The sequence below is a fragment of the Leguminivora glycinivorella genome, chromosome 3 (assembly GCF_023078275.1).
Source record: "Leguminivora glycinivorella isolate SPB_JAAS2020 chromosome 3, LegGlyc_1.1, whole genome shotgun sequence".
NCBI lineage: Eukaryota > Metazoa > Arthropoda > Insecta > Lepidoptera > Tortricidae > Leguminivora > Leguminivora glycinivorella.
Window position 1 is genome coordinate 19,248,418 of NC_062973.1, and position 14,719 is coordinate 19,263,136.

Genomic DNA, 14,719 nt, shown 5'->3' on the forward strand with positions numbered 1-14,719 from the left:
TGAAAACAGACCTGTCACAGAAGTGTTTTAGAGTTCCGCACGTGAACCTACAAAATGCGACTGTAGCTAGTGGCTGCCATGAGTGTTTCATACGTTACTCGATAGCGAATATGTTACTGAAAATGACCTTAATTGTATGCAGAGAGTAAAGAGCCTTTAGCGCCCTCAAACAGATATTCGTACCAAAAGTGACGTTAAATTTTCTGTGATACGCTATTGTGTAAAGTATTATAAAACGTTAAAACCGTAAGGTAGAGGTACTACCTCAAATTTAGTGCTAGAACTTGCGCTAGGCTTACTGAAGATTCAGGTATAGCACTTAAGAACCGGTCGGGGCGGGATGGACCTGTTTGTTAATTTCTAGAGTCACGTGAGAGAAAGGAGATCACGTGACAATTCTTATAGAAATTGACAAATCGGTTTATTCCGTTCTATCGTAAGTCATCTTTTAGACGAAATAATACATGAGCAACATAGGCACGTTATTTTTCATTTGAAATTGATTATTTTCAGATTTCTTGATGATTTGCGTAGTCTCATTTTTACAAGCTTTTATTCAACTTGCCTTGTTAGTATTTTAGTGTGCGTCAAAACGTAGAAGCTATGACCCACTTCGCTGTTTACGATTGAGCTGAAATTTTGCACACGTATGTAAATCACGTGACATTATTATGGTATCATGGACCTGATCTGATGATGGATCAGAAAGGTAGTCGAAGGAACTCTGTTATGAAACGTCGTATCCCCATCGAGTAAGGAGTTTTTAGAAACGTCTCGGAGAACAGTAGATGACTGTTGAAAGAAAGGTAGAGTCGGCGATAAAAGCTTGTGCCAAAAATGAAATTTTTGCAAAAAAACTGATAATATTGCAGAACCCAACCGAAATGCAACGAGTCCCACAGCCCTCCCTCACCCAATCAGACATGAAACCAAACGATTTGACATTTCCAATGACAATAGAAATAATTGGGTGGGACCCTCGGCCCCGTCACTTGTCATGTACAGCTCTGATGTTACAGTCCGAAGCGCAGGTTAATAACTGAAAATTCACGTTTTAAAGCTCACTGGAACATTTTTACAGAATATTTATTTGGGCATGGGTGACCGATATTTATGGTAAGGATAAAATATGAAATTTTATTAGGAAATACTAAAAATTTAGAAGCTTTTTTTTAAGTTTATTTGACCGACTACTCCGAAAAATCCTCATCATTAAGTATCACTTTTTTTTTGCTTTTACGAAGGCTTAAGGTCTAGGGCAGGCTTTAGAATACCAAAAATCCTTGGGATATGTTTTATTTTTTTTATTTACGTACATTAATGCTATTTTGATGCGTTTTTAACGTAAAATTTTGAATTTGGTATTTTTTTATCCTACTTGTATCAAAGTGAGGACGCAAATTTTTTTGTCAGTAAATGCTTTATTTGTAGTAATACTTTTACAAAAAGAAACTATTAAAAAAACCCAATAGTTTTTTTTTATTAATAAATTTCTTCACTCCAGAATTTCTCAAAGAAAAAAAATATTTAAAAAATTCATAACGAAAACTACAAAAAATAGGCTAACATACATGGGGTATATTCTGATAGCCCATGACGTGAGGAATCTAAAAAAAAATTTTTGACGTCAAGGTTTGGACCACCCTGTATGTAGGTATGTGTAACCAAAAATGCTTATTTACAAGCATGAGTATTTTGTACCTTCTATTGAAAAGTCCCTACGATATTGTCGACTACATTATTAAGGATCGGCAACGCGTACGCACGTTCTCGTACTGTAAGCAAAACGTGTATAATATTAATTTTGTTTGCAAAAGGTAATTCCTACCCCGAACGAGACATGTATAACATAACCTAAAATCTAATAATACCAAGAGTTCAATGAACTTGGCACGTGATGTGCGGTTCAGTATTATGGAAGGCTAGGAGGCACTGTTGTACGAAGATACCTTCGGCAAAAGCCGGCCGTGCCGATTGTAGGTGCTGCCGTCTTGTGGCCTAAATGTTAAACAAAAACTAAAAGTACCTACATGTATCTTATTAATAGAGTCTTTATGAATGTCCCTGCTACGCTGCAAATGTTCAATAAAGGACCTCATGCAATGGCTATGACGATTTTTAATAAAATTCCTCAAAATATATTAAGCGAGAGAAAATACAATATTTTTGTAAACAAACTAAAGTCCTATCTACTGAATTTGTGCCCATATTCCTTGCATGACTTCCTAGGAGACCAAACTTAGCTGTAAGTGCATGTTGTTTTTGTTTTGTTGTACTATTTATAATATATGTAAAAATGCTACACCCTAGTGGGGTCCATGTTTGTACCTATAATCTGTAAACACCTCTGTAAAATACCATGGTTGCATTGAATAAATGAATATGAATAAATGAATATGAATGAATAATTCATGCCAAATCAATTTCTATACGAATTCATTTATGTAGGTATGTTTTTTGTGGATTGTGTACATATTCTGCCATCTCGTAGGCTTCATTGGAAGCTTAAACTTGACGTTTTACACTTTGCGTTAATTAAACAACTTAAACACGGGGTCTTGTGCTGCCACCTACAGTTTATGCACGTTCCCATTAGTTTATGATAGTTTTGGTTCTTCGTTGAAATTGCACCTCCAAGTCGCCTTGTTTTAGTGGTTTGCGAGACAATGCATACCTACATAGATAGACATATTCTGGAAATATTAGAGCGCGCGGACGGTACCGTAAAAATTTTCATAAAAATGCAAATTACCTCAACGTATTGCACTGACGGTACTTACTGTTCCTTCATTAAATGTAGTCGCTTCTCATTGGATGCTCGGTATCATTAAGTGGGTCTTTGCCTTTCCATTAGCTTACACGACATCACACTTAAGTACTGTCTGTGTGAATATGTTGGAAATTGTATTCAGGCGCGTAATTCTGCAATAATGTTTCAGAGGTTATGATATCGCAGAGTTCCACTGTAAGAAACGTCCTGTATGGTATGCAATATTCAAGTTTATGTTTAGAGTTTTGGTTTAAATTGCCAAATCGTCACTACTTTAAAAAAAACTTGTATCTTCGTCTGTCAATGAAAAGACAATTGTAGTAAGTATGTATGGAATGCATATAGACTTACTGCGTTTTAACTTTGAGCAACAACGTGAGATACGAGATTTTTTTAAAGTAGTGACGAAATTAATGTTTGTTATAAATTGGTATTATAGTGACTGAAATTAAACCTTCAAGAAAGTCGAGAATTTAATTATTATTTAATCAAAATCGTTATGAAAAAAAAAAATAGCTTTAATTTTTGCATGACTGACTGAAATAACGTTTTTAGTAATGTTATATTCGTTTTTTGTGTGCTCTGTGCCAGATATCCATGGAAGACGGTAATTGTTTACCATCAGGCTAGCCGTCTGCTCGGTTGTTCATAAAAACAAACTATTATCCCCAAAAACCACGGAATCCCCAAAAAGTTATTTACCTAGTAAAATCTCGGCCACACATGCGCGTTTTGAGAGCGTTGGCGGAGCGTTAGCGGAGCGTCAGCGGAGCGTTAGCGCAGCGTTAGCGCAGCGCAATGATGGCGGTGCGCCGGACGAACGCTGGCATTGCGCCCAGCAGACGCCGGCAGGCACTAACGAGCGCGGATTGCGAGCGGAATGCGCGCGGATTGCGAGCGAAACGCCAGCGCACCGCTATCATTGCGCTCCGCTAACGCTAAGCTAATACTACGCTATCAAAACGCTTTATGTGGCGGAGGCTTAAATGGTAATTCATGTATTACGAGTATAAATACCTAGTTCAGAAGTGTTAAATCCTAACGCAGTCCATTGTTCATTGCTAAAAACCCCGAAGTTTATGCTGAGTCATAAAAGTCACCTCAGAAAACCACACCATATTATTATGACCAATTATGACATACCTACTTAATGATAAGTTAGCTACAGTGCGTCGCTCGAATCCACTTAAACAGGTTGTGTGTGTTTGTGCTAAAAATTAACATTTTAATTTCAAAGTACCGTGATTTCTGTATAGTGATGCGATCTATTTTCAAAAACCAGTTTTCATTTGTGGCATCATACTATTCTAATTACGTTTTTGAAGCTGGCTAATTTAAACTGGCGTTAAACTAAGAACTAATAAGTGTTTGTTTTCCTGGATCCTTGGTTTTGAATTTATCCTTGAGATAATTCTGTGCAGTCAGTAACTAACCTTAATGTTGAGGTAAACGTTATAGTCTTGCAAATATGACTCATTTTTGTGTGGTTCATCTTAAGTAGTGTATTGTCGTTGTTGTAAATAAGTGCATAATAAAATTATAGTTATTCTGAACCGGGCATATATGTTTATGTGAATGTGAACTTTTATAAAATGGATTTAACTCTATCAGGTGCGTATTTCTGAGTTAAAGTATTAAAATTAAAACAAAGACGAATAAAACCGTATTATATATATAAGTTCTCGCACTTTGTACACATATTTAAAGTCATTACATTAACTAAAAGCGGGTTAATTATATTTATTTTGTCTAGCCTGAACATTTTATATAAACTAACTAGCTTTTACCCGCGGCTCCGCCCGCGTAATAAAAGTATTCTTATTGAAACGTTTACAGAAATAAGATTTTCATTTGGATCCGTACGTTTCTTTGTAGGTACATCTGTCCGCGATTAGTTCGATTACGGTAAAGCGGGGCAATTCTCGACTTGGGGGCCATTGTAACTGATCTATTTGCTGTACGGTCAGCCAAGAAAGTGGTTTACCACTTTTCGACTCTATTGATCGAAAAGTGGTAAACCACTTTTTTGGAACGTTTATTGAAACGTTTACAAAAAATAAGATTTTCATTTGGATCCGTAGGTTTCTTTGTAGGTACATCTGTCCGCGATTACTTCGATTAAGGTAAAGCGGGGCAATTCTCGACTGGGGGGCCATTGTAACTGATGTATTTGCTGTACGGTCAGCCAAGAAAGTGGTTTACCACTTTTCGACTCTATTGATCGAAAAGTGGTAAACCACTTTTTTGGCTGACTGTACCCTAGACATATTACTATTGTTTAAAAAAAATTCTTGCAATGATTGTAGAATTATTACACAGCGAACACAGCGTATGTAGTAAGTACGAATATGTTTGTATTTTACCTATATAAATATTTATACTGGGGAAACTTGATACAACCCACATAGCCAGTATCTCGACGCTATGGTCGGTAGGGTAAAAAGTACTTCCTTGCATTATCGCTTAAAATTTTTTCCATTTTGCTTATACTTGTTGCAAACGTAAACATACAAAAGGCAAGCAAACAACGGTCTTCTTACAGCACATTGAATGTAATAGTTATTACGGATGCAGGATACTCGCCGATGCCTACTTACTAATCCCTTCGAGCCTAGATATCGATAGCCGACCGATTAGTTCGACCCAAATATCCCGATCCCTATCCCTATCCCTATCCCTAATCCTAACCCTAACCCTATCCCGTTCCTGTCCCTGTACCTGTCCCTGTCCCTGTCATTATCATGCTAGGAGGTGAAAATCCTTTCTTAGTGCTCCTCTAAGGAACTTCCGTGTCAATTTGAAATCTCTTGAACCAGAAGTAAAGATAAAAACTAAAGCTATACTTATGGCTATTTTGGATATTTTAACCCCATTGCACAACAACAGGGGAGAAAATTTCTTTTCCACCTCATTAGATTTTAAAATCGTTGTACTCGTATTTATCGTGTTCAGCGACCCGATAAACCATAAAAACGATAGCCATATTGTGTTTTTGACTTTACCCCCTCTGCACCCCTTTAGGGGTCAAATTTTCAAAAAACCTGAAACATGTATTTAGTTATATGTCTTTAGGAATCCTCCTATGAAGTTTCGAATAAAATAGTCAAATCTTGTTTCCCCATACAAACTTTGAACCCCCATTTCACCCTTTTAAGAGGAGAATTTTGAAAAATCCTTTCTTAGTGCTCCTCTACGCCATATAAGGAACCTATGTGCCAAATTTGAAATCTCTGGGACCAGCGGTTTCGGCTGTGTGTTGATATATTATGTCAGTTAGTCAGTTCGTCAGTTTCTTCTTTTATATATTTTTTGATATTTAAACCCTATTGCACTACAACAGGGGAGAAGGTATTTCACTTCCGCTTCGTTAGATTTTAAAAACGTTGTATTTATCGTGATCAGCGACCCAATAAACCGTAAAAACGATACCCATATTAGTTTTTTTTACTTTATCACCCCCTTTTCACCCTTTTAGGGGTTAGATTTTCAAAAAACCTGAAACACGTCTTTAGTCGTATGTTTTTAGGATCCCTCCTGTGAAGTTTCGAATAAAACAGTGAAACTAACATTGTTTCCCCATACAAACTTTGAACCCCCATTTAACCCCCTTAGGAGGCGAATTTTGAAAAATCCTTTCTTAGTGCTCCTCTACTAAATTTGACATCTCTAGGACCAGCGGTTTCGGCTGTGCGTTGATATGTCAGTCAGTCAGTCAATATCTTCTTTTATACAGAGTGGGGCCTGTAACAAAGGCGAAGAATTGAACTCTAGGCTATTCTCCTTATACTGATCAACATTTGTTCGGCGACTTTTAAAAATAACTTGTATTTTGATTTTTATCACCCTTGAAGTTTTTTCTAAGAGGTAATGTATTGCGAATTCTGTTAAGTCTAAAGTGTGACAGACAACATCAATGACAACAATAATGGCGTACATTGAAGCTAATATTTATTTTGTATGAAAAATTAAAAATTTAAAGACTTCATAATTTTTAAAAGTCACTGAACAAATGTTGATCAATATAAGGAGAATAGCCTATAGTTCAATTCTTCGCCTTTGCCACACTATGTATATATTTTTGATATTTAAACCCCATTGCACCACAACAGGGGAGAAGGTATTTCACTTCCGCCTCGTTAGATTTTAAAAACGTTGTATTTATCGTGATCAGCGACCCGATAAACCATAAAACCGGCCAAGAGCGTGTCGGGCCACGCTCAGTGTAGGGTTCCGTAGTTTTCCGTATTTTTCTCAAAAACTACTGAACCTATCAAGTTTCAAAACAATTTTCCTAGAAAGTTTTTATAAAGATCTACTATTGTGATTTTTTTCATATTTTTTGAACATAGGGTTCAAAAGTTAGAGGGGGGGGACGCACATTTTTTTCCTTTAGAAGCGATTATTTCCGAAAATATTAATATTATCAAAAAACGATCTAATACCTATCCAACAATATATCACACGTTGGGGTTGGAATGAAAAAAAAATATCCGCCCCCACTTTACATGTAGGCGGGGTACCCTAATAAAACATTTTTTTCCGTTTTTTATTTTTGCACTTTGTTGGCGTGATTGATATACATATTGGTACCAAATTTCAGCTTTCTAGTGCTTACGGTTACTGAGATTATCCGCGGACGGATGGACGGATGGACGGACGGACGGACGGACGGACGGACGGACAGACAGACATGGCGAAACTATAAGGGTTCCTAGTTGACTACGGAACCCTAAAAACGATACCCATATTGATTTTTTGACTTTATCACCCCCTTTTCACCCTTTTAGGGGTTAAATTTTCAAAAAACCTGAAACACGTATTCAGTCATATGTCTTAAGGAATCTTTCTGTGAAGTTTCGAATAAAATAGTCAAACAAATCTTGTTTCCCCATACAAACTTTAAACCCCCATTTGACCCCCTTAGGAGGTGAATTTTGGAAAATCCTTTCTTAGTGCTCCTCTACACTATATAAGGAACCTACGTGCCAAATTTGAAATCTCTAGGACCAGCGGTTTCGGCTGTGCGTTGATATGTCAGTCAGTCAGTCAGTCAGTCAGTCAGCTTCTTCTTTTATATATTTATAGATGTCGGGTAGTTTTGTGTTGTTTACATCGGGACACGTCAGTCTTCCGTGACCACGACCAGTGCAACCTGGCCGAAACGTTGAAAAAAAAGGTAAATTAATCGCGTTCGACCTGTATATGACTTTAAATATCCGCAATATATAATAATATGGCACTGATTCTTTATTTCACTGGAATTCGTAAAGCTCGGTAATCGAACTTTTTGTAACACACATTCGAGATTACATAAAATTTACTCGAACGAGAAAGTCAAGGAAAGTGGATGTAACTTCGTGTGTTACTTGTATAGAGTGTCCTATTACAAGTGAATCAAATGAATTAAAAACTTATGGTAGCCTTAAAAATGGTGTGACACAGGACGCAACAGGCAAAATAGCCGGTGCGGCGTCCTGGCAGGCAAGTATGGTCGCACGATCAAATGATAAAACATCAGGCCGTCCCTATCGCACTATTTGTAAGTGCGATATCTGCCCGACATTTTATCATTTATCACGCGACCATGATTGCCTGCCTGACCTCTCCCCCACTTCATGACCTCGCGTTCAATGAAGGAAAATAAACTATATTTTGACTTTTGTTTGTCAAACTTTTTATAATTGTTTATTTTAGACGTAATTTAGTTTTATTAAAATACATAGGCATTCGTTCAAATTTCTGTAAGTTGTCGCAATAGCAAATTGGCTTATAATCATTTTATTTAAGTTGTTGCTGTACTGTTTTAATACCAAATTGACCTAGATAATACGGCGAACTAATCATATGGCCTCAAACCCTTTGACAAATCCCATTTGTTTTTTGTCTCAAGACATACCTACATTTACAAATATACATTAAAATGTAAAATATATGTAAAGAATTGTCTTACTTAATTGTTTTTTTTTTCGTATTAGACGCCGATGCTGAAGCTGGTATGCACGAGGTGGATTGCGTTCCCCTGCTACCACTGAGTGACACAGTTCGAGATCGTTTTCTACCGAAACAGCACAGCACGCAGTAAGTTTACATTATATGGACAATAAATAGTTACATATAGTATGTGTTAAGAAGCATGCAGATAACAGTTCGCCGGGTGATATCGGTCTGTAAGTTAAAATAAAAAATTAACAGTGGCAAATAACTGAAAGTCGGATTTATAGTTCGGCTCGTCGAGCCATTCGCCCATTTAATGTAAATCCTTAAGAGGGATTGCTGGAAATACTTACCGCTATTTCTGCGAACTATCTAGATGGCGAATTGAAGCATATAAGTTATAGCGGTGCAAATCTCGACTGGGGGCAATTGTAACTAATCCACTTTTTCCATTATTACATTATGATGTTGAGTTCTACAACTTCTACATATATCCACTGATAACGCCTACCAACCTACCATATATGATATCCGGTGGACATTCTATTTAATAATGCAAACATTGTAAAACATGGAAAAAAATGGACCAGTTATATTTGGCCCCCAGTCGAGTTTTGCCCCGCTGTACCTTACCTCAGAATTTATATTTTTTTATTTGCAAAAGGTTCGTTTCCGAAAAATATGCAGGCGTTGTTTTACATCATCATCTTTCCTCACAAGACTCAGCTGTACCCAGGTTTTAGGTACCTACACAACTTAGCTATGTAGCAAAAAAATATGGAGATTTGAAAAGAATCGCTTTAACACTTTTCAGGTCTCTCAAAGCACCGTCGAGTTTCTACGGAATAGACAATACAAGACGCACAAGTGACGCAACAGAAGTTTACCAGAGTCAAAGAAAATATGCATCGGAAACCTCGATTCGACCGCGCTTCAACACAGTCAACGATATCTATACGGATGAGATCCGCAGGTAAAGAAAGTTTGTCACCACTTGTAGGTATTTGTTTCAAAGTTTTTTTCATATAGACAGTCCAAGGGAGTGACATAAATAGCTTATAAAAAGGGTTAGGTATCCGTCCGGTAAACGATAGATACTGGTTCTAATCCGAATTCCCTCTTAACACTTGGAGCACAGATGTCATGTATACCATATAGATCAAGCAAACGTATCTACTTAGCGTGTCAAATGAACTCAGTAAATTCCACTGTGTTGTCCGACTTTAATCGCAGCTTGCAGCTTTCAGGCGTCAATTTTTGTAAGTTGAAGTCAACAAAAACATTAAAAATGCCTCGTTACGTGATATTTAATTGCAACAACACAAAAATTATGAAAACTCAAGGACCTGAGATATATTTAAAATCACAGGCAAATAACAACTTCAGTACAAAATCTGACACGCTCGGCCGCCATACAAATAGATGAACTTGTTTCTTCTATCTAAATCTAATTCTGTGACTTGTAGACTTTGAGTCTGATATTTATTTAAGTTTATTATATATATTCAGGAAAAAATCAAATACATGATCATAATTTTTTAAATTTTCAGGCTTCGACAGCGGTTAGATACAAGGCTACATGAAGCTGTTATAGATGAAGACATATCGGAAATCGAGCGTCTGATTGGGAATGGAGCTTCGCCTGCCGCGCTCGACCACTCTGGTTTGACTCCTCTACATTTGTGTATACTTCATAAACTAATCAAACCATACGAGGTAAGATAGCGATGTTTTAACTACAGGAAAGTTGTTGTTTTATAATATTTATAAGATGATTTCGTGAATTTCAAAGATGTTCTCGGAGAGCATGATATAGTTTAGCTATTTAATACTCGTAATTGTTTTAAAGACAGTCCAAATAATCGCGATCAATGGCCAGGAATTGCTTTTAATAAAGACGTCGACTAAAAAATCGTTAAACAAACTTCAAGGTTTGTCGATTGTTTTTTTCACATTCGTTTGATTTTAGCAACGTCAAAAAGCAAAAGGAATTCATGAAGTTGTATTATTTTTCCACAGGCTCTGTTAAAACACAAAGATGGCGCTAACGTTAGGGACGCACGAGGTCTATCAGTGCTGCATGTGGCAGTCTTGCACCGCTGGTTGCCAGGCGTGGACGCTGCCCTAGCGTCTGGTGCTGATGTTACAGCACTATGTGATGCCAGCAAACCTTTGTTATCCCGCTCGCTCAACTGCGAGAGATACCAGCATGTTTCTTATGAAGACTTCGTTAATGCAGTATGTTTTTTATACTTACATATATGTCAATCTATATTGTTTGTAGACTTTCTGTAGCAATAAAAAGATTTTTTATTTTATTTCAGTTTGTACAAACACCGATCCAGTTAGCAACAAAAGTTGGGGATTTAGCTATGTTGCTGAAACTTTTAGATGTTGCTGGACAAATGGGAGTAATAAATTGTCGAAACAAAAAAGGCCAAACGCCCCTTTATACGGCAATTATGAACGGTAACTTAGATGCTGTGGAGATTCTTATCAAAAAGGGAGCATGCGTAGACATTGTCTCAAGAAGAGGAGAATCAGCTTTGCATATTGCTGTACGTAAACCCGTTATTTTAAAATATTTGCTGGATAACACAAATTGTCCAAGCTCCTTCAGCGAATACGGTTACGCCCCAATTCATAAAGCTGCATATTGTAACAAACCAGAATCAGTGAAATTACTTCTGAACAAGTTTAATAATATTGAGTTAAAAACAGTATCCTTGAAAAATAATGTTAGGGAGGACAAATCAGGTGGCTCTACGGCATTGCACATGGCTGCAAAATATTTCAGCAACGAAACAGGCGAAGTTTTACTGGAAATGGGTGCTAATCCTAATGAAGTTGATGATCTTGGAAATACTCCTCTACATGTAGCGGCTAAAACTATGAACAAGACTATGTCCGAAATACTCCTGCGCAATGGAGCAGTACTATCAGCTAAAGACCAAGAAGGAAATTCTGCATTACGTATAATAGCTACTAAATTTCATGATGCCCTAAACTTTTTTGAACAAGTGTTTGATGAATTCGTATGTACTAAGGGGCTATATCCTATGGGGACAACTGTAGTTTGTGTAAACTATGAAGTGCTTTCGAGAAACAGTGATTCAAGACAGATAAAAGCTATAGAAGAATTTGTGAGCTGTGGTCTACGAAAAATACTTTTGCATCCATTTATTGAAAGCCTATTGTATTTGAAGTGGAGACAACTTTTGCCTATATTTTATGTGTTGATGACGGCGTATGCATTATTTCTGGTTTCGTTTAATATTTTCGTTGTTAACGTGTTTTATTGTAAGGACAATATGATTCATGTCAATATGACTGAATCTCATTCGAATAGAACAAAAAATTCAGCTGAGTTACCTTGGTTCGAAATGTTTGACAAATGGTACAACCTGCTATTAGGACTGATATACGTTTCAATTGGTATACAAGGTTTACAGGTAATGGTATTATTCCATTGTTAAAATACATTGTTGATAAAGAAAACGTTATTGACGAAAAGAATTAGAATAATAAATTATGTTTATCTTCCAGGAATCCTTCTACATTTATTTGAAAAGGCTACACTACTTTGATAGTCTGGAGTCATGGGTGAAACTGATTGGTCTTATTCTGGCCGCCGTTCTTCCGCTAACAGTGCATTTTGTGGAGATGGCAGCCTGGCAACGTCATGTTGCCTGTGCCGCACTGTTGCTGGTCTGGCTTCAAGCAATGTTCTTGCTGTCCCGATTCCCAGGGTGGGGATATTACGTTCTCATGTTCGGAAAGGTCGCAATCAATATGTTCAAGGTTTGTTATATTTTCAAAAATGTGTAAATATTTTCGTTTTGTAACTACTTACATGAATTAGTAACATAATAATTTGTATGTTTTTAGGTTTTCATCACATCCATATGTTTAGTTCTTGGATTTGCTTTTTGTTTCATGATACAATTTCAATCTGAACCACCTTTCGATGGGCCGATATCTGCAGTCGTCAAAACACTTATTATGATGTCCTCCGAATTTGACTATGAAGACCTATTTGGGCAAGCCCATGATAAACAACTTAAGCACTCCAGAACAATTGTCCGTTTGCTCTTTTTGGTATTTGTCATTTTTGTAGCAATAGTTCTAGTGAACTTTATGATAGCTGTCGCCGTAAGTGATATCAACAATCTGAACATAGCAGGAAATATTAGTAGGCTCGAGAAACAAGTAGATTTACTTAGTTCTTTAGACGTTTTTGTTAACTGTGGACCATTATCCAGAATGTTTAAAAATAAATACGGCGGTAAAAGATATCATAAAAAGATGTATAATTCAATTAAAGCAAATAGGACATGGTTTGTGGAGTGTTCATCTTCAGTGGAAATGTATCCTCAGATTCTTCCTTCAGCACTATACAAAGCTATTATAGACATAGCAAGAAAGAAAGATGAACGTTTCATGAACACTAATGTAAAAAATGCCTCTACAACTAAACTTGATGCTTTATATGACGCTATCATAGGCAATGGATTTGGAATTGATGTTAATGATAAAGAGAAAGAAGCAAAAACGTATTGGCTGAGGGAGACGATAATAAAACAAAACGAAAAGATAAGCCAATTACAGTGTGACGTCCTTGCTATAAAAGAAATGTTAGAAGATACAAAACTCACCAAAACTGCAGGTGAACGAATTAGCTTGTGATTATAAGTCAAAGGGCAAAGATAAAGCTAGTGGATATTTTTTTGAAGGGAATCATAAAACAAGGAACTATGTAACTGAGACTGATACAAGCTCAAGGATACTATTCAAGAATTTTAGGCTTGCACAATCAATTTGAGAAGACTTTTTATTTTCAGAGATTGCTCATTTAATGACACGATACGAAAAGGTAATGCACATCATTATATTTTTATCAGGTGTGAATAATTTATTTAAACAACAAGTTATAATTTTTTGCTGGTAGAATAGTTATTACCTACTTAACTTACCTATGCCAGTATGAACTTTTCTCATATTTATAATATTTCATATAATACACTTCTTCTATTTTGAACTTAAAACTAGCACAGTTCAGATTTTGTTATAGTATTTATCATGTTTATCAATTTCAGATAAAAGAGCAAAACGCCGTAAATAAAAGTAAGGATATTTCCGCTCGAGCAAATGGATTCTCGCATCAAGTATTAGAACAAAATGTCGCGTTGTATAAAATACGTCGCAGCGCCGGTTTATTGACTTGCATTCTGCTCTGTCCCGGTGCCTCGCTGCAGGAGAACACAGTATGTGTTATTAAAACAGTGGTGCAATCATATTTTGTCCAGTAGCCGTATCATGGATGGTCGTGCGTTTGTCTCTAAAGTGATGACTACATATCACTTTCGAGATCGCAATAATGCATTTAATTTTGGCGCGAATATAAGAATGGACTTGCGCGTAAGAACGAAAATTATACTGGACTGTTTAATAAGTAGTCAACATAGCAGATTGAAGATTATATTAATGATAAGTGAATATTGTGATTTTTTGGCTACATTAGTAATCTCTTTATTTTACAATATTGTATAGGTAGGTTCATAAGTAAAGTTAACGAAATAATAGTTTGCATTTATATTTCTTAATTGTGATGTACATAATATTTTTAATTACTTTATGTTTTGAAGACCTTCTCATAGAATTCTTAAGTTTAAGTCTGCTGTTTTGTATATAATTATATTAATTAACTTAATAGGCATTAAATCAGTTGTAATAATTTTTGTTGTTCAATTCTGCACGGTGTATTTTGTGCCCATAACCCTAATTTTGATTTTTATGTCTTTTTCTGAAACTTGTTATTTTTACTTTTTTTTTTCCAAAATACAAATCTTTTCAAATAGCTACGTTTCTACAACACAACAATATCATTCTTTCAAAACAAAACTACTGATTTAAAAGAAGCCACTGTGGCCAGAATAGCGGACTAGGCAAATGTCACGGGCGTGAGAGCTTTCCCATTCACCTGTTATGTAGACAATAAATAATACAATAGACAAA

The 14,719-nt window shown here is 36.2% G+C and overlaps 1 protein-coding gene across 4 annotated transcripts; it reads left to right on the plus strand.

Moving 5' to 3' along the window:
* The first annotated feature begins 3,946 nt into the window (after positions 1 to 3,946).
* On the plus strand, positions 3,947 to 14,485 carry LOC125224868 (transient receptor potential channel pyrexia-like). 4 transcript variants are annotated; one of them, XM_048128368.1, is made up of 9 exons: positions 3,947 to 4,381; positions 8,746 to 8,848; positions 9,519 to 9,677; positions 10,255 to 10,420; positions 10,724 to 10,942; positions 11,029 to 11,262; positions 12,251 to 12,505; positions 12,593 to 13,577; positions 13,801 to 14,485. In XM_048128368.1, the coding sequence occupies exons 1-8, from the start codon at positions 4,363 to 4,365 to the stop codon at positions 13,388 to 13,390; spliced, it is 1,953 nt and encodes a 650-aa protein (XP_047984325.1). In that variant the 5' UTR covers positions 3,947 to 4,362; the 3' UTR covers positions 13,391 to 13,577; positions 13,801 to 14,485. The 4 variants fall into 4 exon arrangements, with proteins under 4 accessions (XP_047984325.1, XP_047984323.1, XP_047984322.1 ...); XM_048128366.1 differs by having other exon boundaries at positions 3,947 to 4,215; positions 11,029 to 12,156; XM_048128365.1 differs by having other exon boundaries at positions 11,029 to 12,156; positions 13,801 to 14,484.
* Positions 14,486 to 14,719: the final 234 nt, after the last annotated feature.